The sequence below is a fragment of the Gobius niger genome (genome assembly GCF_951799975.1).
Source record: "Gobius niger genome assembly, chromosome: 2".
Lineage (NCBI taxonomy): Eukaryota > Metazoa > Chordata > Actinopteri > Gobiiformes > Gobiidae > Gobius > Gobius niger.
Window position 1 is genome coordinate 38,950,303 of NC_136853.1, and position 19,994 is coordinate 38,970,296.

The window sequence follows — 19,994 nt, forward strand, 5'->3', positions numbered from 1 at the left end:
ATTAACACCTTTTGTAATAACTAGATCTAGAGTGTGGCCTTTGTTGTGAGTTGCCTCACTCACGTGCTGAGTTAAACCAAACATTTCAAGGACAGCACCGAGTTCTATTGCATGCCTGTCGTTGGTCACATCCACATGCACATTAAAATCACCTGAAATTACTAAACAATCGAAATCAATGCATATAAATGACAGTAATTGAGTAAAATCTTCAATAAAACAGTTCTGTGGTGGCTTGTAAATAGTCATATAAAGTATGGGAGATTGTTTTATCTCCATTTTGAATGACACATACTCAAACGTTGGAAAAACCCCAAATGACAATTTTTGCAGGAGTAAATTGTCCCTGAATATGGCACAAACACCCCCACCCCTCTGGTTTTGGCGTGTTTCAGACACAAAATTGAAGTGAGATGGACTACACTCAATCAAAACTGCATTACCAGTGTTTTTGTCTAGCCATGTTTCAGTTAAAAACATAAAATCTAGATTATAAGAGGAAATAAAACTATTTATTAAAAAGGACTTGTTTTTTAGCGATCTGACATTGAGTACAGCATGTTTGAGATTTATCTGTGTTTGAGTGGATGGAATCTTTTTGCAGGGGATATGGATTAGATTTCTTTGATTGGACGGTCTGACTGTCCCTCTCTTATCTAATCTATGTTGTTTGACAGTACTAATTGTCTTGTAAGAACACACTCCCTCTATGGACCTCTGGTTGGTTTTGAGTTTGCTATGTATGGTAGCAACGCAGAGGCCCCTAATGTCCTAGACAGCAGCAGTGAAGCTGCTGGAGATAACAGCTGTGGGCGCCGGTGGTGGGGGCCGAGCTGGGGAGACCTTGGTTTGTGGATGCTTCTTTGGGCATGAAAGCCTTGGTCTTGACGTCAAGTTTTCAAGATGGTTGGAAAATCCCATAGGTGACTCTGAGGATGGGAACAATTCAGAAAAGTCTCTGGAGGGTGTAGATGTAGTAGTCGGGCTCAAGGCCTGTGGTGGAGTAGGTGAAAGTGCTCCTTCGGCTGAATCATTTAATAAAGGTGCAGGTGGTGCTGAAGCTGAGCTTTTCCCCGGAGATGCAGGTGGTGATGCTGCTATTGTTGAAACGCTTTCTGGAGATGCGGGTGGTGCTGGTGCAGCTAAATCCTTAACTGCAGCGGAGTCCACCGGTGCAGATGGTGCTGCTGTGGCTGAATCCTTAACTGTGGCTGATTCCATAGGTGCAGATGGTGCTGCTGTGGCTGAATCCTTAACTGTGGCTAAGTCCGTAGGTGCAGGTGGTGCTGCTATGGCTGAAACCTTTACTGCAGCTGAGTCCTTTACGGCAGATGCAGATGACGCAGCTGTGACTGTATCATTTATTGGTGGTGCAGTTGAGGCCTTTGCTGCTGAGCCAGGAGCTCTTCTCATGCTCCTTTCGGCTCCCCCTTGTAGCTCAGGCCTCCACTGATTTTGCAGAGCGTGGAGGAGATTTTCCGTCAGTCGTCTCACTCCACCTCTGCTCAAGTGAGGCCCATTTCCTCTAAACAGGTCATCACGTTGCCAGAACAGATTAAAGTTCTCTATGAAATACAATCCTCTCGACTCACAGACATTGGACAGCCATGTATTCAACTGAAACAGCCGGGAGAATTTGTTTATTCTTCCGTCGATGTTTGGGATGGGTCCACTGATGAACATTTGTATTGCCTCTTTATCCAGACAATCAAGTCTCTCAAAAAGTGTTTTGAACTTTTCTTTCAGGGCTTCAGACTCTTCGTCTCTTATGTCCACAGCACCAACATGTATGATAAGTTTGTCAATCCCAGGGTTATTTGTGATTTCCTTGTTTAGAACATCTATGATGTCAGAAACTGTGGCGCTGGGATAACTGCTTGTAGTAATCCTGTCATTGTTTATATTAGATATGGCTCCGTCTCCAAGCACCAGGATATCTCTGGCCTTGACACTTGCCACACTTTTCCTCTCGAGCTTTGTTTTGACTTCTTTTTCTCTGTCTCTCTCTGATTTTCTCCGTTTGTTATGCTCATCTTCTGAGAGAGGTGAAAATCTGTTTGTTAACTTTATTCCAGGTTTATTTTTGCTAGCACGTTTTCTTTGCTTTGGCCTGGCGCCAAGTTGTCTGTTTAGTTTCGGGAACGTTACGGTATCGTCTAGCTTTAGGTTGCAAGTATCAGTTTTTCCAGTCTTCTTACCGTGTTCCATAGGGAGCGTGTCATTAAGTCCTTTATCCATCTCAAAGGCGAGAATTTTGTCCCGCAGCAAAAGAATTTCTTGTTGATAAATCCGACAGCTTTCACAAGAAGATGTTTGCGTTACTCCCGCAGCCATGTTGATAAGACTGTCGTCGCTGGTCCAGATGAGTTGTAAAAAATAAAAGGCATAAAATGATTAAAAATGATTTAAAAAGTCTTGGCTCACTTAGAAGAAGAGAATAAAATCATATCCGTGTGACATGTGCCAAAAAAGAGTGATTAAAAAAGCGAATAAAGAGGCAAGCAGCATAGGCAAGCAGAGACACGACTGCACCCTCTCAAAGCAGGAAGCAGAGCAACTATGAATGTATCTTAAATTAAGGTTCTTGAGTCACTATCTGTACTCTGCAGTTGAAGTGCAGGACGTTTCGCTCTCATCCAAGGCTAAAAATAGTCCCTTCCCACTTTAGTCATAGATACAACCTCCTGAAACTCAGTTGAGAGTAGGGTCGTTGAGACTGACGCTTAAAGGGACTATACGGAGTTTAAAAATGGTAAAATGATTTAATTTCCTCGCCCTAAATGTTCCAAGAAAGTCCAAAGGTGAAGAATGAGCCCAGACCTGTTCACCACAACTGCCTCTAAAATCCTGCGCTGTCACTCAAAAAGGTGTTAATTCGGGTCCGAATTGCCGTCATGCACGCGCTTAATATAGAAGGTGCAGTTACACGTATGACCTGAGGTGGCAGTAGTGAGGAAAAATGGCTAACTTTATCTAGCCCCTTTAACAACTAAGGTTGTTTACCAGTGAGTCGAGCTCTATTGCGTCTTTAGACTGTCACGAGTATACAGACCATTGACAGTCCAATCGATACAGACTAATAATTCATTGTAGAGCAAAATATTTATCTGCATGTATTACACCCACACACACAGGAAAGAAAACCCATTGGTCGGAGGTAAGTAAAACAGAACCCGTAAAGATTGTGAAGTGTGTTATATTGTGGTGTAAACAGAGACACACACACACACACACACATCAGGGACCCAACGCTGAGCAGCGAGTTGTGCGCAGCAGCATCTTTGCAGAGATACTATCGACTTTGGAGGGCATTTGGGAGAGGGGTGAAGGTGAAGGAGCACAATACAAAAACAGACAGTATTTTCTACAGTGGATTTAGAGGAAGCAACTTTGGATTACATTGTTTTTACACAAGAAAAACAAGCTGATGAAATGTCACGCATGACAAAGGAAACATTGTAAAAGCAGGAAACGATGGTCTGATTTCTGCAATCTCTGAATCACATCTGAGATATTATAAAGTAACAGTACATTACACATAGCAGTCACTGTTTTTTATTTTAAGGAATAGAATAAGTGACAGGTCATTTGTCTATGTAAAGTGTGTTTTCATTTACAAATAAGCAGCAGAAAGCAACAAAGAAACAGGTACCTTCAAAAACTACAGTGTTTCCAGTCATCAGAGTCAGAGCTATCTTAATGAGGAACAGCAGCTGAACTTTGTGCTCCTCTCAGGTGACTGAGCTCTGAAACCTATTTTTAGTTTCCACAAGCGTAAATTATTAAATTAACCTGGGAAGTCACTGACATTCAGATACAGTTATGAAAATATACACAAATTATTCTTAGCCCTTGATTATCTGACTGCTCGTCAGACTTTGATGGAGATGAACAACAGTGCTTGCAGTGGTTGTGGTACAGTGCCTATCACTAATGATGTCCGCAGAACAAGGGAGAAAGTGGGGACATGTCTATTTGTCTTTTGCAGCATTGGCTTTCATTTCCTGAACTTTCCCAGCACCCCTGACAGTGTGTCCAAAACTGAAACACACCCTGCGGAACGGAAAGTACATGGTTCCCCTACTCACTGTACACAAACTTTCAGTCAGGTCAGTGGGAGGTTATTGGAGGACTGCTAAGCAACGTGATAACACAGGGCAACACTTCTGCACATGGCATTTCTGATATTGTGTCTGTTTGGAAAGAGCACTTGAAAAAATCTGTCTTACAAGTACAAGAAAACTAACAGTGGCTCTTTTATTCTTTAACTCCGAGTCTCAAAACTGGAAGAAAATGTTTTCTGAAACAAGTTACTGTGTAAACGGAATAAAAAGTCACAAACTTGAATGCATTTGCCACGTGAGCAGCAGTGGGTAGTACTTGGCTGTAGATACAGTAAATAGGGTAGTACTAAAAGTAGGAAACATAGCTACAATTAAATATCACCAATTATTGGTAAAATGGTCCTAAATTTACCCTCAAAATGATGAAATAGCCCAAAAAAATGGTAAATGGACTCAACTTATATAGTGCTTTTCTACCTTTATCAGGCCCAAGGCGCTTAACAGTAAGGAACCATTGACACTCTCATTCATACACCAATGTACGCAGACACTGTGTCACTGTGTCTTGCCCAAGGACACAATGACAGTGTGCTTTTTCAGGAGCTGGGATTTGAACCCATGACCTTTCGATCATGAGACGACCCCCTCTACCAACTGCGTCAACATTGCCCCATAAATCCAGTATTTACAGTGTTTTGATTATTTTAAATTCATTAAGCCCCCTTCTAGTAATGAGAATACTCCTTGACTCACTTGAACAGACTAATCAGCTTTTGAGGATAGTGTAATAGCGTTAAGAGTCCTCCAAATGTGCCCTGACATCTGAAAACAATCAGGATGGAAGAAGTAGTAAATTAGCTGACAATTTGACGGTCTGGAGAGACTGGTGCACAACAAAGCATCAGGAGAGAGACGGAAAGCAGTGTAAACATCTTTAAAGTTCCTATTAGTCGCTATTTACTCAATACTTCAATAGTCTTTAGAACACCCTTTTCGTCTTCACCCGCCTTCATTGCATCTCGCTCTGAAGTGCCTCTGTGCAATATGGACCTACTCAGCACATAAAGCACAACTGTATAGCAGCGATATGATCTGTACCACACACTCAGTTTGCGCCACACACGCTGAACAGCAACTGTAATTGAAATATATGACGTGGAAATGTCTTACATTGCAGTCTGTGAGGATGCAGTATGGACAGTTTTTTGACACTGAATGTGCATATTAGACACGGCATCTCGTTTCTCCCATACTCTCCCATACTTGCCACTCCTTTTCTTCTTTTAAATAATTTGAGGTTTGCACATGACAAGCAGATGCTCACCAGCAAATATGCTGTTTGAAATCTGCTCCCTTATCTGTGGCCAAATAGACAGGAATTCAGCACATTTCGCCACCCACAGATTTGAGCATTTGTGCAGTTTTGCCTGTATAATATGACTCCCGTATATCAGTATGTCACAAAGATTGATATCATTTCCTATAGATTGTGCTAGTTGTGGGGTCTGATAATATTTTTCAGAAAAGCAACATAAGATATACAAATAAAGGGATTTTGATTTCCATTGATCAAATGTCAATGTCAATATACAAAAACATGTCAATATTATATTAATATATATTCACGCAAATGGACACTTTTGTGATAAGACCATGGGCTATGAGGGGACACTACATATAACACTTTCTAGAGCTCTTTGCTTATGTTGCAGTGTTATTCCAAAACATACTTGGTGATGTGTTTAGGGCCACTTAAACATTTTTGAGTATTCCCACTCCTGCAGGTGCCCACTGTTGTTGTGTCCTTGGGCAAGACACTTCACCCACCTTGCCTCCAGTGTCTGCGTACATTGGTGTATGAATGAGAGTGTGAATGGGTGAATAGCATTGGGCCTAACGAAGGTAGAACATTTCTATATAATCTCTATATAATCTCTATATACCGGGTCAAATCACATTGCACCAGCCCCTTATGGCGCCTCCTGCAGGTGGTGGGTCCACAGAAGGAGGGCCTCATGATTTTAACCGGGCCTGTTGGTCTCTCATAAGGGGCTTCTGAACTGCTCTTTGTCTGACCCGGCACCTAGGACCTGTTGCACGAAGCCCCCGACAACAGAGCCCCCAGGATTATTCGGATACTCAAACCCCTCCACCACGTTAAGGTGGCGGTTCCAGGAGGGGAAGTTGAGACCAATTACCATTTATTCTTAGTTCCCTAGGTAACCAGGAAGTCTTTCCTTTCCTTACCGTCTGATCAACACAGAGCAGCCTGAAGTCCTGACAGTAAACTACTAGTTCTGTTGTGAAGGTGAGGGAAAGGAGTGTGGAGGGGCTGAGGAACCAGCAAAAAAGGCAAAGGGAAAGTTTGAATAAGCTTGTTTAGATCAATATAGGATTGTTTTAACCAGCAAAGTATAATGTATATAATTATGATCACGATGAAATGATACCAAATACCTGCCAAAAAGCATAATACTGCCACCAATGTTTTGTGCAGTGTAAAAGTAAGTCAATATTTAATTTTATCAAACTAATCAAAAATCAACATTATCAAGAAGAGCACAATGAAGTAATTATTATTGTCCTATTTATGAAAGCGTTCTTCTTTGCTGTGAGGATTTTAGACCTCCCTGCCGCAAACCTCCTTTTTTTATCCATGGTTTGAAGAAAATATTCGCTAGTCTTTTCTGCTCTGCTTTCATACTGCTCAGGAGCCGCGGCGTTATCGAGTATGACACGTTTTAGACGACTTTAAACCCTATATTCTTTTTGGAACTTATAAACACATTTCACGTTTTTTTGCACTGATCCGGACCAGAAACCATTTGTTTTATAGATGTGTCTTGTCACCACTTCTTTTTGTCCGCTCTTCTTCCCTCTAACCTAGCTTCACCCTGTGCGCAGGCTCCGGGAGGAGAAGCGATGCTTGGAGCGAGAGACCCAGCTTCTGCCCCAACCTGCAGTAAGTTCATCATCACTGCACTATCCAGGTCTGGTTTCAGAGGCACGGATTAAAACTGCAGCAGCCGGCTTCAAAGAGGATAAAGGAGAGCTTGACTTTTAAGCCTTTGGGTCTAATCCATAAAAAATATGTAGTCTTGCAGTTTGCGGTTTTATTACCCAAAAATGTAATGTTATGCAGAAACAAACACACAGTTAAGATACCGACTTTTTCATGCAATGTTGATCAGTGATGCAGAATCGAAAATTGCAATCTGACTGGTCGCAATTTGTCAATTTCAAAAGGCCTGTGAATAGGTATTATGCCATAATGGGCTCCGCAACCAACAAAATGCTCCATGGGGTCTCCTGGGCACGTTTCATTTTCAATTCAACTTTATTGCGGAGGTCCAAAGAGACAGCGGGACACGATATAACAAACAACAACAAAAATATAAAGATTACACCGTCACTTTTAAGGAATAGGCCACCGTTTTTAAATTCTGAGATATGTTCTTACCTTAGCTTAGACGAGTTCATTTGTACCTGTCAGTACCCCTCAGTCAGGTAAACACAGCTCATACGGCGTTAGCATTTAGCATTTAGCCTCTCCTCTATAGCTCCAAACGAGGTGAAGATGTTTTTCCTATTTGAAGTGTTACACGATCCAAGTATAGTTACACAATTGAAGATATTACTGTGTGGATGTAGCCTGGCTAACACCAGACTAAAATCACAAGTGATATTTAGTCTGGGGACCACCAATTCATTTTCTCGTAGGAGAGGTGTGGTTTACGATCGTCCATAGTCGTTTATTGGGCGATACGAAAAAAAAAAAAAAAAGTCTCATGCGTCTGCACGTAGCCCCAGCCAATCATATCATCGTATGAGATGACGTATGACGTACCCGCTGTAAACTTTTGAGCTAAATTATTTAGAACAAGGTCTAAAGCTTGATCAAAAAATACCATCGTGTCTGCTGCTGTCATGTTGGATCCGTAAATAAACTTTTTTTTAAATTATCCGTAAATAAACTACAAGCTTCCATATATCGAATAGCGCGTCATCGTCTTGCCGTCCCTCCTCGCTCTGTGATTGGTTCCCAAATCCACCGGAGATTTGGCCATGGTCCCCAGGCTGTTGTGCAGTTCGAAATAATTCGAGCGCACACAGCAGCCTGGTGTTAGCCAGGTTAGTGTGGATGTTGAAGTACTCCTGGTATTAATACCCCACTGCAATATTGTTCCCCTTTTAATCCCATTAGAAAATCCACATTGTTTAATTTCTGTGTAGCTATACTTGGATCGTGTAACACTTCACGCAACAGTATTTAAATAAGAAAAAGAGCTTGGTAGCTTCTATCTTCACCTCGTTTGGAGCTATAGACGAGAGTAGGAGAGGATAAATGCTAACACCGTCTGTGCTGTGTTTATGTGACTGAGGGCACGCGTGAAAACCAGACAGGTACAAATTAACTCGTCTAAGCTTAGGTAAGAACATATCTCAGTACGGAAAAACGGTGGCCTCTTTCTTTTAAAACAGACAGCTATACCAGTGCCTCCACATCCTTGACTGATAGCAAATGGCACTACAGGTGACATCAGCCAGTGAACCGACTACTCCATTCACCAACTTATTCAAACGGCATATAAAACTGTACATGAGTGTCCACAGTGTGTTTATTCCAGCAGTGACAAACATCTCAATCACACTGGTCCATCTGGGCTTCCTTAGAAGCACACGCAGAGCGTCGTTATAGGCCACCTGCAACCTTCAGAAAGTTCCCTATTTGTAGTTCGACCAAAAGTGCACTGTGTACCAAGGTGTACAATATGATTTGAACAACATTATTTTCACTAAAGATGCATTATGGAACTTATTATGCGGAAAAACAAGACAAAACAAAAATTATATTTGTGCGTAATTGACCTTTTTGTGACCCGATGGCTGTGTGGGTGGTTCACCAAAAAGTTCCATAATGCAGTGAATTTATTATAAGACATGAATCGCAAATATAATCACAAATGCAATACTTATATTTTCATTCACTCAGCCCTACTGGTAATCATTAAAAACTGACTCATTTATCCTAAACATTAATGTCTAAGTGCGAGAAAAATGTGACTAATTATCCCAAATCAGCCGGATGGCCACTCACACAATCACATGCTTTTTACGACACTTTTTCCAAATCACCATGTAAATTATTAAACTAATTATAATTAAAAATTGGAGCATTTGACTCCGCTCAGAAGTGCAAGTCTAATTGTGCACCAAAGGCAAGCCTTCCCATTTAAACTCTGGCAGTGGCACTAATGCATGTATAGCTTTCCGTCGTAATAAAATTGATTAATGTCGCTTTGAAAAGACATTTTAATGTAGAAAATAAATCTGTAGGGCATTTTTAAATTGAGTAAGTTTTATAATCACCCTGTCAGGAGTTTGCCACAACACAGTGAAGCTTGAGCAGTCAACAGTTACATGAGCAAAAAGCAATAAGCAAGCTCCTGGAGTAATTAGAAGTTGAACATTTCTAAGCATAAAAGTCTGTTTCTGGCCATAAATCGAGACAAAATGACTGTCCTCAGGAGCAACGCGTTTAGCAGTGACCAAATGAACAGAATTAGAATTGTGTTGTAATTACTGCTATGGGTCGCAAGTTCAACTGTTTAAAATGCACTGTGTTACTTACCATTTTGGAGACATTTTGTGCCAGTTCTTTAATTAGTGCAAACATGTTTTCACAACTGCCATTCCTGTAGCATTTTAACACAACTACATCAATTATTGAAGGAATACATGAATATGTTATGAAGACAACTTCATGTGGGGGTGTAATCATTATTCACTAGATAGATAGTATAGCAGAAGTATCCACATACTAATAATAATAAAAATTCACAGCAGCAGTAAAGTTTTAACCACTGCAGAAGTTCACTAAATCTAGAACCTAGCAATTATGTAAAACCAGGGAAAACTAGCTAACTTTTTGCAAAAGTGTGATAGAACATGAGTGAAATGAGAAGTCTGACCTGTTTATCTCCAGAAAGGACTTTTCCAGCTTAATTCATGTCCCAAATAGTCTCTATGCAAACGGCTGCTGCGATCAACAGGAAAGAAAACCCAATGCATCATCTCAGTCTCACGCATTGCAATTATTTTCTATTGCACTCAGCACTGGCTGACTAATTCCTTGGTAATTTCTTATCAGAAGCTGCCACATTTAATTTAATTCTTTAATCTCTGTCAGATGTTTCCTCTTTATAATTCAAAGATTATTTGAAAGTGCGACTACACTTAAAAAACGCATGATTATTATATATGATGGCCTCTCTTCTGTACTTTTAGTATAAGAATTCCCCTGTAAAAAGCCATAGATATCAATTAAAACCAAAAATGTATATAAAAGAAGTCTAAATAAGACGACAATAAAACAAGGCTTTGTAAAGCAGGGTTTCTCAACCGGGTCAGGACCCAAATGTGGGTCGCGGAACAGTTTTTAGTGTGACGCTTTTCTAGGGAACATTTAATTCAGTTTGTCTACTGAAAAAAGTACAGATACACAACCTGGGTCTGTTAAGCTCTTAACCCCGGCCTGAACCGAGCAAACTTTCTCCACACACAAATGTGTGTTGAAAACGCAACAGAAAAGAGACAGAAACGCAACAAGAAGTAATGATAATGTGGAAAAAACAGTGATGGAAACGCAACAATAAAGCGATGGAAATCTTTTTAAGTGACGACAACGCGAGCAAAAAGATCCATTTAGATGAGTTTTGTAGGTCTTAGCTTTCAAATGAGGTGTTACTCTGGCCTATCGTGTGTAACCTGGGTAAAGCTGAACTATGCACTCGGTTAAGGCAGGTCTGTTTTGATCGTGATTTCATACTTTTACATAATTAGATGCTTAAAGGGACTATACAGAGTTTAAAAATGTTAAAATTAAGTATTTTCTCGCCCTACATGTTCCAGCCATGTCCTAATGTGAATGAGCTCAGACCTGTTCACCACAACTGCCTCTAAAATCCTGCTCTTTCACTCAAAAAGTTGTTAATTCGGGTCCGAAGTGCCGTCATGCACGAGCCTAATATAGAACCTGCAGTTTCACGTAAGACCTGAGGTGGCAGTAATGAGTATAAAAATGACCAACTTACATTTGGTCCCTTTAAATAAACAAAACAGTATTTTGCATTAAAGTGATTGTCTGTAAGTTTAAATATTTCACAAATTTAATAGATTGTGTATAATTGACCGTCTTGGTCTGAAATTTAAGGTAATGTATGTGTTATAAAATAAATATTCTGTAATAATATTTTTTCTAAAGCTCCTTTCCTTTGCTGATTTCAGCAACTAATCAGAATCCGTGGGATACCACTTTGACCAATGAGACGAGCTTTTCCTGTGAACCGGCCTGTCTTACTTTTACCTTACTTTTGACATTTCTGTTCCTGCGCTACTCATTTTGCAAACTAGGAAGGCCTTTACTTTCAAATTTCACTCTATCTCTCCTTACTTTGCAAACTTACAGACTATCACTTTAAACATGACAGATTCATTTTCTTTTTGGGTTGCGGTTGGCGTAAGGGTGACAGTGGATGGCCCTGCCCAGTGAGAACAACTGTTTTAAAGCAGTACTAAGTAACGTGTTTACCTTAATAAATCCTTTTCGTAGTCCCTGTGGGGGTAATACAAGTGTTTGTGGGATGATTGGAGGGTCTTTCATCTCCCCCTGGTGTCTCTGGCCAGAAAACCATGTTTGCAACTTGACTGCCACCGGACCGGAGCAAGGAATACACACTAATGGAATCACAAAGAAGAAGCTAACATGCTAACGGGCAAAGCTAGCTGCGATCAAACGTCACTTTAAACAGTATTTACAGCCAAGTTTGTGTGGAAAAAAAATATTTCCATTGTATAATTGGATGTACAATATCCCTCTCTCCCTTCGCCTTTTCTGTCAGCGTAGTATTTACTCTCCAAGACAATTAATAAGTTAAAAAATCGTAACTTGCTACGACACTTGCAGTTGCGCTTGTGGCCTCTAGGGGCAAGAGTTACTTAGTACTGCTTTAAAGTAAACACACAAAGAAATGAATTATGTATACAGTATATATGTTTTATACACTGCAGATACATGTATGTACAAAAGCACTTATACTTAGTAGAAGGAAACTAAATCACAATATAGGATAGGCCACCTCAGTAAGGGCACCTTGGAAATAAAATGACTTTTTTTTGTAATCGTTTGTTACAACAACAAAAAAAACAGTCTAAAAGAGTGAACAAAAGCTTACAGCCCACACAGTCAGAGTAAGCCACAATGACTGACTGTGCTACTATATCATCTAATATGTTCTGTTGCAGGAGACAGAGGAGCGAACAAAAGCCCTTCAGGATAAAACTGACAATCTGAGGAAAGAGCTCGCTGAAAGACAACTTGAAATCAGGTATCGTGTTGTCCTTGGATGTGCGTAATGTTAGGCTTTTGTTTTTATGGGTTTTTTACTCCTCCACAGACATTTTGTACTGTCAATCACTCTCCCCGTGAGTGTGTCTCTCTGTTGCGTCTCTCCACAGAAGCCTGATGGAGGATGTGTCTCACCATGAAATGCAAATCGCAAAAGAACAGAAAGGGCTGGAGGACAAGAAGGAGATCTTAGAGCTGCGAGAGGTCTGTGCGTGTGCGGGGGGGGGGGAAATGTAGCTCAAAGCGTGTCATCAATAAAGTAACAAATCATCTGGTCTCGCACATTTACGTCGGGCCCGTGTTTGTGTGTCTTTGCCAGGCTGAGAGAGCACAACTCATAAGCGTACCTGACCAGATTTTAAAAGAGATCGAAAGGAAGCATGTCAAAAGGGAGTGAGTAATACTTGGATTATAATAAGTCTTGTTTAATATAGATTTTCTTCTCCCTTTGTGATTTGACACAGGGAAAACGTCGGTCTCACCTCAGTACGCAACATGAAAAAAAAGCGAGCTCGAATTTTAATCCTGCTTCCTTTCCCTTGTGTCTTGGTTTTTGTGTCCGCTTCTCCTTCTTATCTACCGCAGACTCTCCGGCGCTATAAAAATCAACCTTTTAGTCCGAAAGAAGGAACTGAGAGTTTATTTGAAATGTCACCGTTCTCACGAAATGAAAGCAAAAAAAAACACAAAAGACGACCATATTCCAGCCTGAGTGTATCCGCCATTATTCATGTATTCAAATGCTCTCTCTGCCAACATGAGAATATCCAGCTTTGGGCTTTACCGCAGTGCCTTTAATGTTTATTTCCGATTAATATTTGACATAGAAGCAATGTTGCGGAAATATTCTGAAGCCATGAGAGACGGGAGGACTGCTAATTTGTAATTCACAAAGAAGAGGGTTACTGCTGGCTGTGAGTAAAAGATAGATGCTTGAGCTGTTATGCCCCCGCCGCAGTGCAAGGTTAGAGTTTCTGTACGAGCCACTCTTGTTTTGGTCATGTAATTGCAACTCGTTCTCCTTATGTCTTATTTTTCCCACATCCTCCCACTTGCTCTTTGTCTACACCGCCTCAGAGCTGCATTGCAGAAAATAGAGTCGCTAAATGCAGAGATATCGGTAATGGCCCAGCGAGTGAAGGAGGTGAAAGAGCACAACTACTCCCTTTTGACGGAACAGAGGAGCCTAATGAAAGAGTCGGAGCTTGCACGAGCCCAAGTGGAGGCCAGTCAAAAGGAGTTCAGACAGCGGCTGAAAGAGCAAGAAGTCCTGAGGGAGGAGGAGATGGAGATCACTGGTAACAGGTAGAAATGGAAAGTTAAAACCCTCTTAAACCCCGCCTTAAACAAGTGCATTTTCTCCAGTTCTGCTTTACCCAAATCTAAATCGGTCAGAGTCACGCCTCATTTGAAAGCTAAGGCCTGAGCGCTTTCCGTGTTGTTGTTGTCACGTTATTTCGTGACGTTTTCGTCGCGTTTCCACCAAGTTTTCATTAAAGCCACACCGCGTAGAATTTTACCCAATATATAAAATTGAAATATAAGCATTACTTTTATGACAGATATTTTCATCATTGAAAAATACCTCATAAATGTACAAACAAACATTTATGAGGCTCACCCCTCCTATGATATGACTGTAAACTTTGCGGGGAGTGGGTGCATCTCCAGCTCAGGTTAGTTTTTCATCTAAATCCACCCCTTTATTACCCACTGCAGTAAGAGCATTTTCTGTGTTGAGCTGGTCATTAGGATGTTTTTTGTTTTGCTGCATCAGTATAGTCCAAAAAAAAAAGTTTTTTTAGCTTTCGTCATGTTTTCGTCGCATTTTGGTCTTATTTTGGTCAAGTTTTGGCCAAGTTTTCTTGTGTTTTTGTCATGTTTATTCGTTGTGTTTTTGTTAAGTTATTGTTGCATTTTCACCACGTTTTTCGTTGCGTTTTTCGTTGCGTTTCCACCAAGTTTTCATCAAGTTTTTGTCATTTTTTCATCATGTTTTTGGTCAAGTTTTGGTCAAGTTTTGGTCAAGTTTTGGTCAAGTTTTGTCACGTTTTTTCGTCGTGTTTTTGTTAAACTTGCATTGACTAGATGCAAGTTGGTCATTTTATACTCACTACTGCCACCTCAGGTCTTATGCGTAACTGCAGGTTCTATATTAAGCTCGTGCATGACGACACTTCGGACCCGAAGCAACAACTTTTTGAGTGACAGTGCAGGATTTTAGGGGCAGTTGTGGTCAATAGGTCTTTCATCGCATTTTCGTCGCATTTTTATTACGTTTTCATTGCGTTTTTTGACGCAGTTTTGTCACGTTTTCATCATGTGTTTGTCGTCTTCGTCACGTTTTCGGCGCATTTTCATCATTCGTTTTCATCACGTTTTGATCAAGGCATGTCATGTGTTTGTGTTATTTTCATCATGTTTTAGTCACGTTTTCATCACGTCTTCGTCACGTTTCCGTCACAATTTGTCACGTTTTGTCAAATTTTTGTCAGGTTTTCGTCAGGTTTTCGTCACATTTTGGTCACATTTTGGTCAAGCTTTGCCACGGCCAAACTGGAGAAAACGTGCTCGGTTCAGGTGCGGGTTTAAAGGTTAATTTGAACTCCCTGTTCAAGATTTTCACACTTTGTACCATGACTCATTTGCAGAGGCATCTTGGAAATGAAGCTCCATAACATCAAGGCTGACAGAAAGCATCTGCAAGAGCGCCAATCTGTTCAGCAACGTGAAATAAACAGGTGCAAAACTTTTTTTTCTACATTAATCATTGTCATTATCAGGCTTTGACATAATACCATAGGAGTAAATGGATTGCCTTAAGTGCTTGTCGAACCCACTGCAGCTGGCTCCAAACCATAAACTAAACTCTCTTCCTAATCTATGTCTGGTAGAGAATCTGGTGTAAAATCTATCTATGGTACATTCTGCCAATCTCTGCTTGCAATTCTTGCATTCTTTACATTCTGGCCATTCTAGAAGGGAAGAGCATAACTAAACCTTGGGTGTGAATGAGTGAAATGCAAAGTTTTAAAAGATATGTTCCTAGGCTTGCATAATTTGACGGCATCTAAGAAATCTATATGCAATTAGCCCAGGCCGATAAATTCTAAGGGCAGTGGAGCTGAAAACTGTAATCCTGGCCTTATCATGATATTATAAATATTTAAAAAGGCTCCGTGCTTCTTCCCAGGCAGATGCAATACCTCAGGAGGATGGAGCATGGACTGGCCATAGCTACTGAGCAGCTCAAGCACACACAATCAATCTACAATGAGCTACAGGCGCAGGTAGGAGGGGAGAGAGTTGGCCGTGTTAAAAAGTCTGGGTACTTCTGACGCAATTTGTCCAATAATCTGCTCTTTAGGTTTTCAAGTACTTGGAATTCTATCTGCAATCCTTACACTGGAATGTGCTTTCAGATTTTGTAGTTTTCCGTTGGCCACATTTTTCAATAGAAAGCTCGCTTCCTCTTCTTTTTCTTGGGGAAATGTGTCAGCAAACCTCAGTGGCACATAACGGAATTGGAATATTTCACAAATCAAGCAGATTCTATTGGCCGTTACACAATAATATGCGTCATAAAAATTGTGCGGAATGACTTACAAAGACTTGATGGCTGTCACGCTTGCCAACTTGTATCTTTCCCATAGTTTGATGGATGACTCTGATGATGTTGTTAATGCACGCTGTTTTGTTCAAACTTTAGTCACTCTGGATTTTTTTCTTATTCATTCGAGTGTGTGTAGTTCGAAATCCCGACTTGCTTTAATTACAAGCTGTAATGATTATTATTGCTCACATCTAGTTCCAATTATAGGGAGCGACGTGACTTGCAGCGGCGCAGTTCACAGCGCTTGGACTGGCAGTCCTGTGGAGAGGGGCGATCCCAGTGCCTGCAGCCATACATTTTTAATTAGTTTCACTGAACACACGGCGTCACCCAAATGCCCAGTCCCCAGAGGAAAACGCTGATATATAGTATTAATTATTTTTGCCATCAGTGTTTGATATGGGATTGAATATGCACGGGGTGATTTCTAGACAAAGCGTTCTCATCTTTCTGCTGATTTAGTTTGTTCTTTTCCCCGCATTCATCTGTAAAATCTCAACAGCGCCAGTGTTGATGAAGTGGAACGCGTCGAAGTCCTTGTGTGAAAAGAAGTCCTTTAATCACGCAATATGTATAATTTGGGGTTTTGCTGTGTTTCATTGTGATTCCAGTTGGACGCTGTGCTGAAGAGAGAGGCCAGTATTCAGCAGCGGATGGATCTTCAGAAAGAACTGGATGCTCTGAAAGTCAGCTTTGAAAAACAGGTGCCACTCTGAACTTGAAAGAGTTCCTCTATAGAGACAATATTCAAGCGCTCTTTTTTTTTTTTTCTTCTTCTTCTTCCCCCCACTGTTTGTGTAAAAATAGCTAAAGTAAATACATTCCGGCTTTTTAGTGTGTTAGTCCTGAGGCGTTCTGCTGCTTTCCACAGCAATTAGCCGGTGAGCAGGAGAGCCAAAAGAGGCAGCAGTTCGGGGCCATAGAAGACTTGCTTCGGGAATCAAACAGCCTGAGAGAGGAGCTGCACAACCTCAGATGTCTGACCCAGATTAAAGCAGAGGAGAGGGGCCAGAAGCACCGGGAGCTGCTAAGGGCTGAGGTGCACCAGATAACAATACACACAGTTAGGCACAGTTTGTGGCGCGGTCTGTGCCTGCGAGTATTTGTAGCATAAAAGTGTCACTGTCCATCACGAAAAACACTGGAGAAGGATCGTTTGGTTTCATTGACCCGCTCGTGTCAATATTGAGTGCCAAATTTAAAGGGACAGGCCACCGTTTTTTCCATACTGAGATAAGTTCTTACCTGAGTTTAGACGAGTTGATGTGTACCTGTCTGCTCTTTATGCGTGCGCTCAGTCTCGCAAAAATACCAAAGATGTTGGTAGCGTTTAGCCTCTCCTCTGCTCCTCTATGGCAGTGTTTCCCAACCAGGGGTACGGGGACTCAAGGACTTAGCAGGGGGTACTTGGAACTATTTCAGATTGAAAAAAGGGGAACATGTAACATAATTGTTTACAGGAAAAGCTATATTTTTCATTAAAATGTGTTGCTTTGGGAGAATTTTAAGTTTATTTTGACTGCAGCATTGTCCTTTTTCTTACAAATACCACTTTTAAGTAATTACTTTCTAAATAAACTGTAACACCCTTGAGGTAGGGGGTACACGGTTGACCACTGAAAGGCCAAAGGGGTACGAAAGACGAAAAACGTTGGGAACCACTGCTCTATGGGGTCAAAGGTCTTCCACGTTTCCCCTATTTAAATATGGTTATTTGAGTAGTTACACGATCCATGTTTACTTACACAAAATTGTATCGTGTAACCACTCGCGTAACCATATTTAAATAGAGGAAATGTGGAAGAGCTTGGTCGCTTCTAACTTCACCACCGTTTGATCAGACAGTTATGCATCAACTCGTCTAAGCTCAGGTAAGAACATATCTCTGTATGCAAAAAAGGTGACCTATTCCTTTAAAGGGGAGCTATCGTGCAAAATCAACTTTGTTTTATCTTTTAATGACTACATTTCTAATTATTTCACTGTTCAAATTGCATCCAGTACAAATCTTGTCTGGCTAAAAGCTGGCAGTTATTGTTTTTAGCTTAATTTATACTGCTTTACTCTCCTTTGTATCTGCAGAGAATGAGTCTGGGCTTTGGCATTAGGACTAGATAGCATTTTACTTCTTCTCCATCTACATTTGCTCAGTATATATATTAATGCAATAATATCCTGTTGAGGATTCGATAGATAAACACAACACAACAAACGCAACTTTATCTGAAATAACAACAGATGAAAGGCAATAATAGCTCACCATTTCTCCAGGTAAAATGAATATATTTATATACATTGGCCTTCATGGTGTATGGAAAAAAATATTTGCCAGAAACGCATTACTAATGAAAATCCAGAGTAAATGTAATATTTCTTTGCGATCAGATGTTTGAAATGAGCCGGCTCTATAGCAAGTTAAAATCAGCTAAATCCCATCATACTGAGTAGGGCTAAAGCTCCTTTTTTTTGTTTGTATCTGTGCATGTAGACATTATTATGCCGTGGGGGCAATAACAACACCACAAAAATAAAACAAACACAAGTAAAGGACAGCAAGGGGTAAAAGAAAACAAAAGCAAGCATACAGAGGAGACAGATAACGCGTAGCCACAAAGGGACAACAGCAAGACGATAAAGGACGCCAGAAAAAAGAAGACTAAAAAAGAAGACTAAAACAATAGAACAATAGGAGACATTACAACAAAATTTAGGGCTAAAGCTCCATTGGACCTGGAAGTAGAGCGATGACCTCATCACTTAGCAAGCGTATACTACGCAAGGAAAAAGCAATCTCACAAGTGTACAAATAAGAGTAAATGTAATAGTTTACAGGAAGTGGGTTGTTCGAGAGAAATCCTTGACTCAGAGTGTGACACATTCTTGACTCACAAACACCTCGGAACAAAGGGTTTTCATAAATGTGCTGTTCATTACTAACTTTCTGCGTCATATCACATTATTATTACTCAACATTTGACATTTGTGAATTGATTTCTTTACATGTGTATATTATTCTGGTGACATAATTGGTAAAAAAAAATCATGTCATTAGCAGAAATATATTTACAAATGATGATGCTTCCAATATGTATTCCACTTGCTGTATACGATTAGTTAAAGGTGGCCTATTCCTTTAATTACACTCTTTTTTACTTGCCTGCATAATGTAGAAATATTCAACTGTTGAAACGCAGTCAATGCTTCCTGTCAGAACATGTTTATTTCATTTGCAAAACATCTGACGGTGCCATATGCAAATCTGTCCACAGCAAATGAGGCATCACATCGAACAGGAATTGAAGGAAAAAGAACTTATCATCCTGGACCACAACAAGCTCAACGCTATGCTCCAAAAAAGGTGCCTTTCTTTTTTTTTCCTCTCCATCTTTGCTCGGCCCATTTTCAGGTTTGCTAATCATCAATCCTCATGTCGTTTCCTTGGTCTCTGTCACATCTGTGCGTGTACCACCTGGGGGAACATTTAATCTGCAAATGTTGTCTGGGCAGGAAACCTTGTCTCGTTAATTGGTCATACTTCAGTGTTCAAACCTAGCCTAATGTGTCTGGAACCTCGCGTTTAGATAGTAGACTGACTGCGGCAAGAATGTAATGCACGCGTGACAATTGGCCGTGTTTTTTAATTGGTTGTCCCATAGCTATCAAAAGAGCCCAAAGTTTAAAGCTTTGGTGGAGGACGAGTGGGAATTTTATGGAAAAACTGGCCTTTGCTTTTACTTTTTACCTTGCTTTTTGAAATGACTGATCCTACCTGCATGAAACAAAAACTGACATAAAAGGAACAGGCCGCTGTTTTTCCATACTGAGATATGTTCTTACCTGAGCTTGGACGAGTTGATGCGTAACTGTCTGGTCTTTGTGCGTGCCCTAAGTCACGCAAAACGACCTAAGA

The 19,994-nt window shown here is 40.6% G+C and overlaps 1 protein-coding gene across 1 annotated transcript in view; it reads left to right on the forward strand.

Annotated features, from left to right (window-relative positions):
• ccdc146 (coiled-coil domain containing 146) overlaps positions 1–19,994 on the forward strand; it is a 107,392-nt gene that overhangs the window by 18,615 nt on the left and 68,783 nt on the right. Inside the window, exons 5-14 of the mRNA XM_079552398.1 lie at positions 6,969–7,026; positions 12,369–12,451; positions 12,582–12,675; positions 12,791–12,864; positions 13,549–13,776; positions 15,123–15,212; positions 15,665–15,761; positions 16,696–16,788; positions 16,956–17,123; positions 19,354–19,442. Coding sequence (XP_079408524.1) covers positions 6,969–7,026; positions 12,369–12,451; positions 12,582–12,675; positions 12,791–12,864; positions 13,549–13,776; positions 15,123–15,212; positions 15,665–15,761; positions 16,696–16,788; positions 16,956–17,123; positions 19,354–19,442 — 1,074 coding nt within the window. The remainder of the gene's footprint in view (positions 1–6,968; positions 7,027–12,368; positions 12,452–12,581; positions 12,676–12,790; positions 12,865–13,548; positions 13,777–15,122; positions 15,213–15,664; positions 15,762–16,695; positions 16,789–16,955; positions 17,124–19,353; positions 19,443–19,994) is intronic.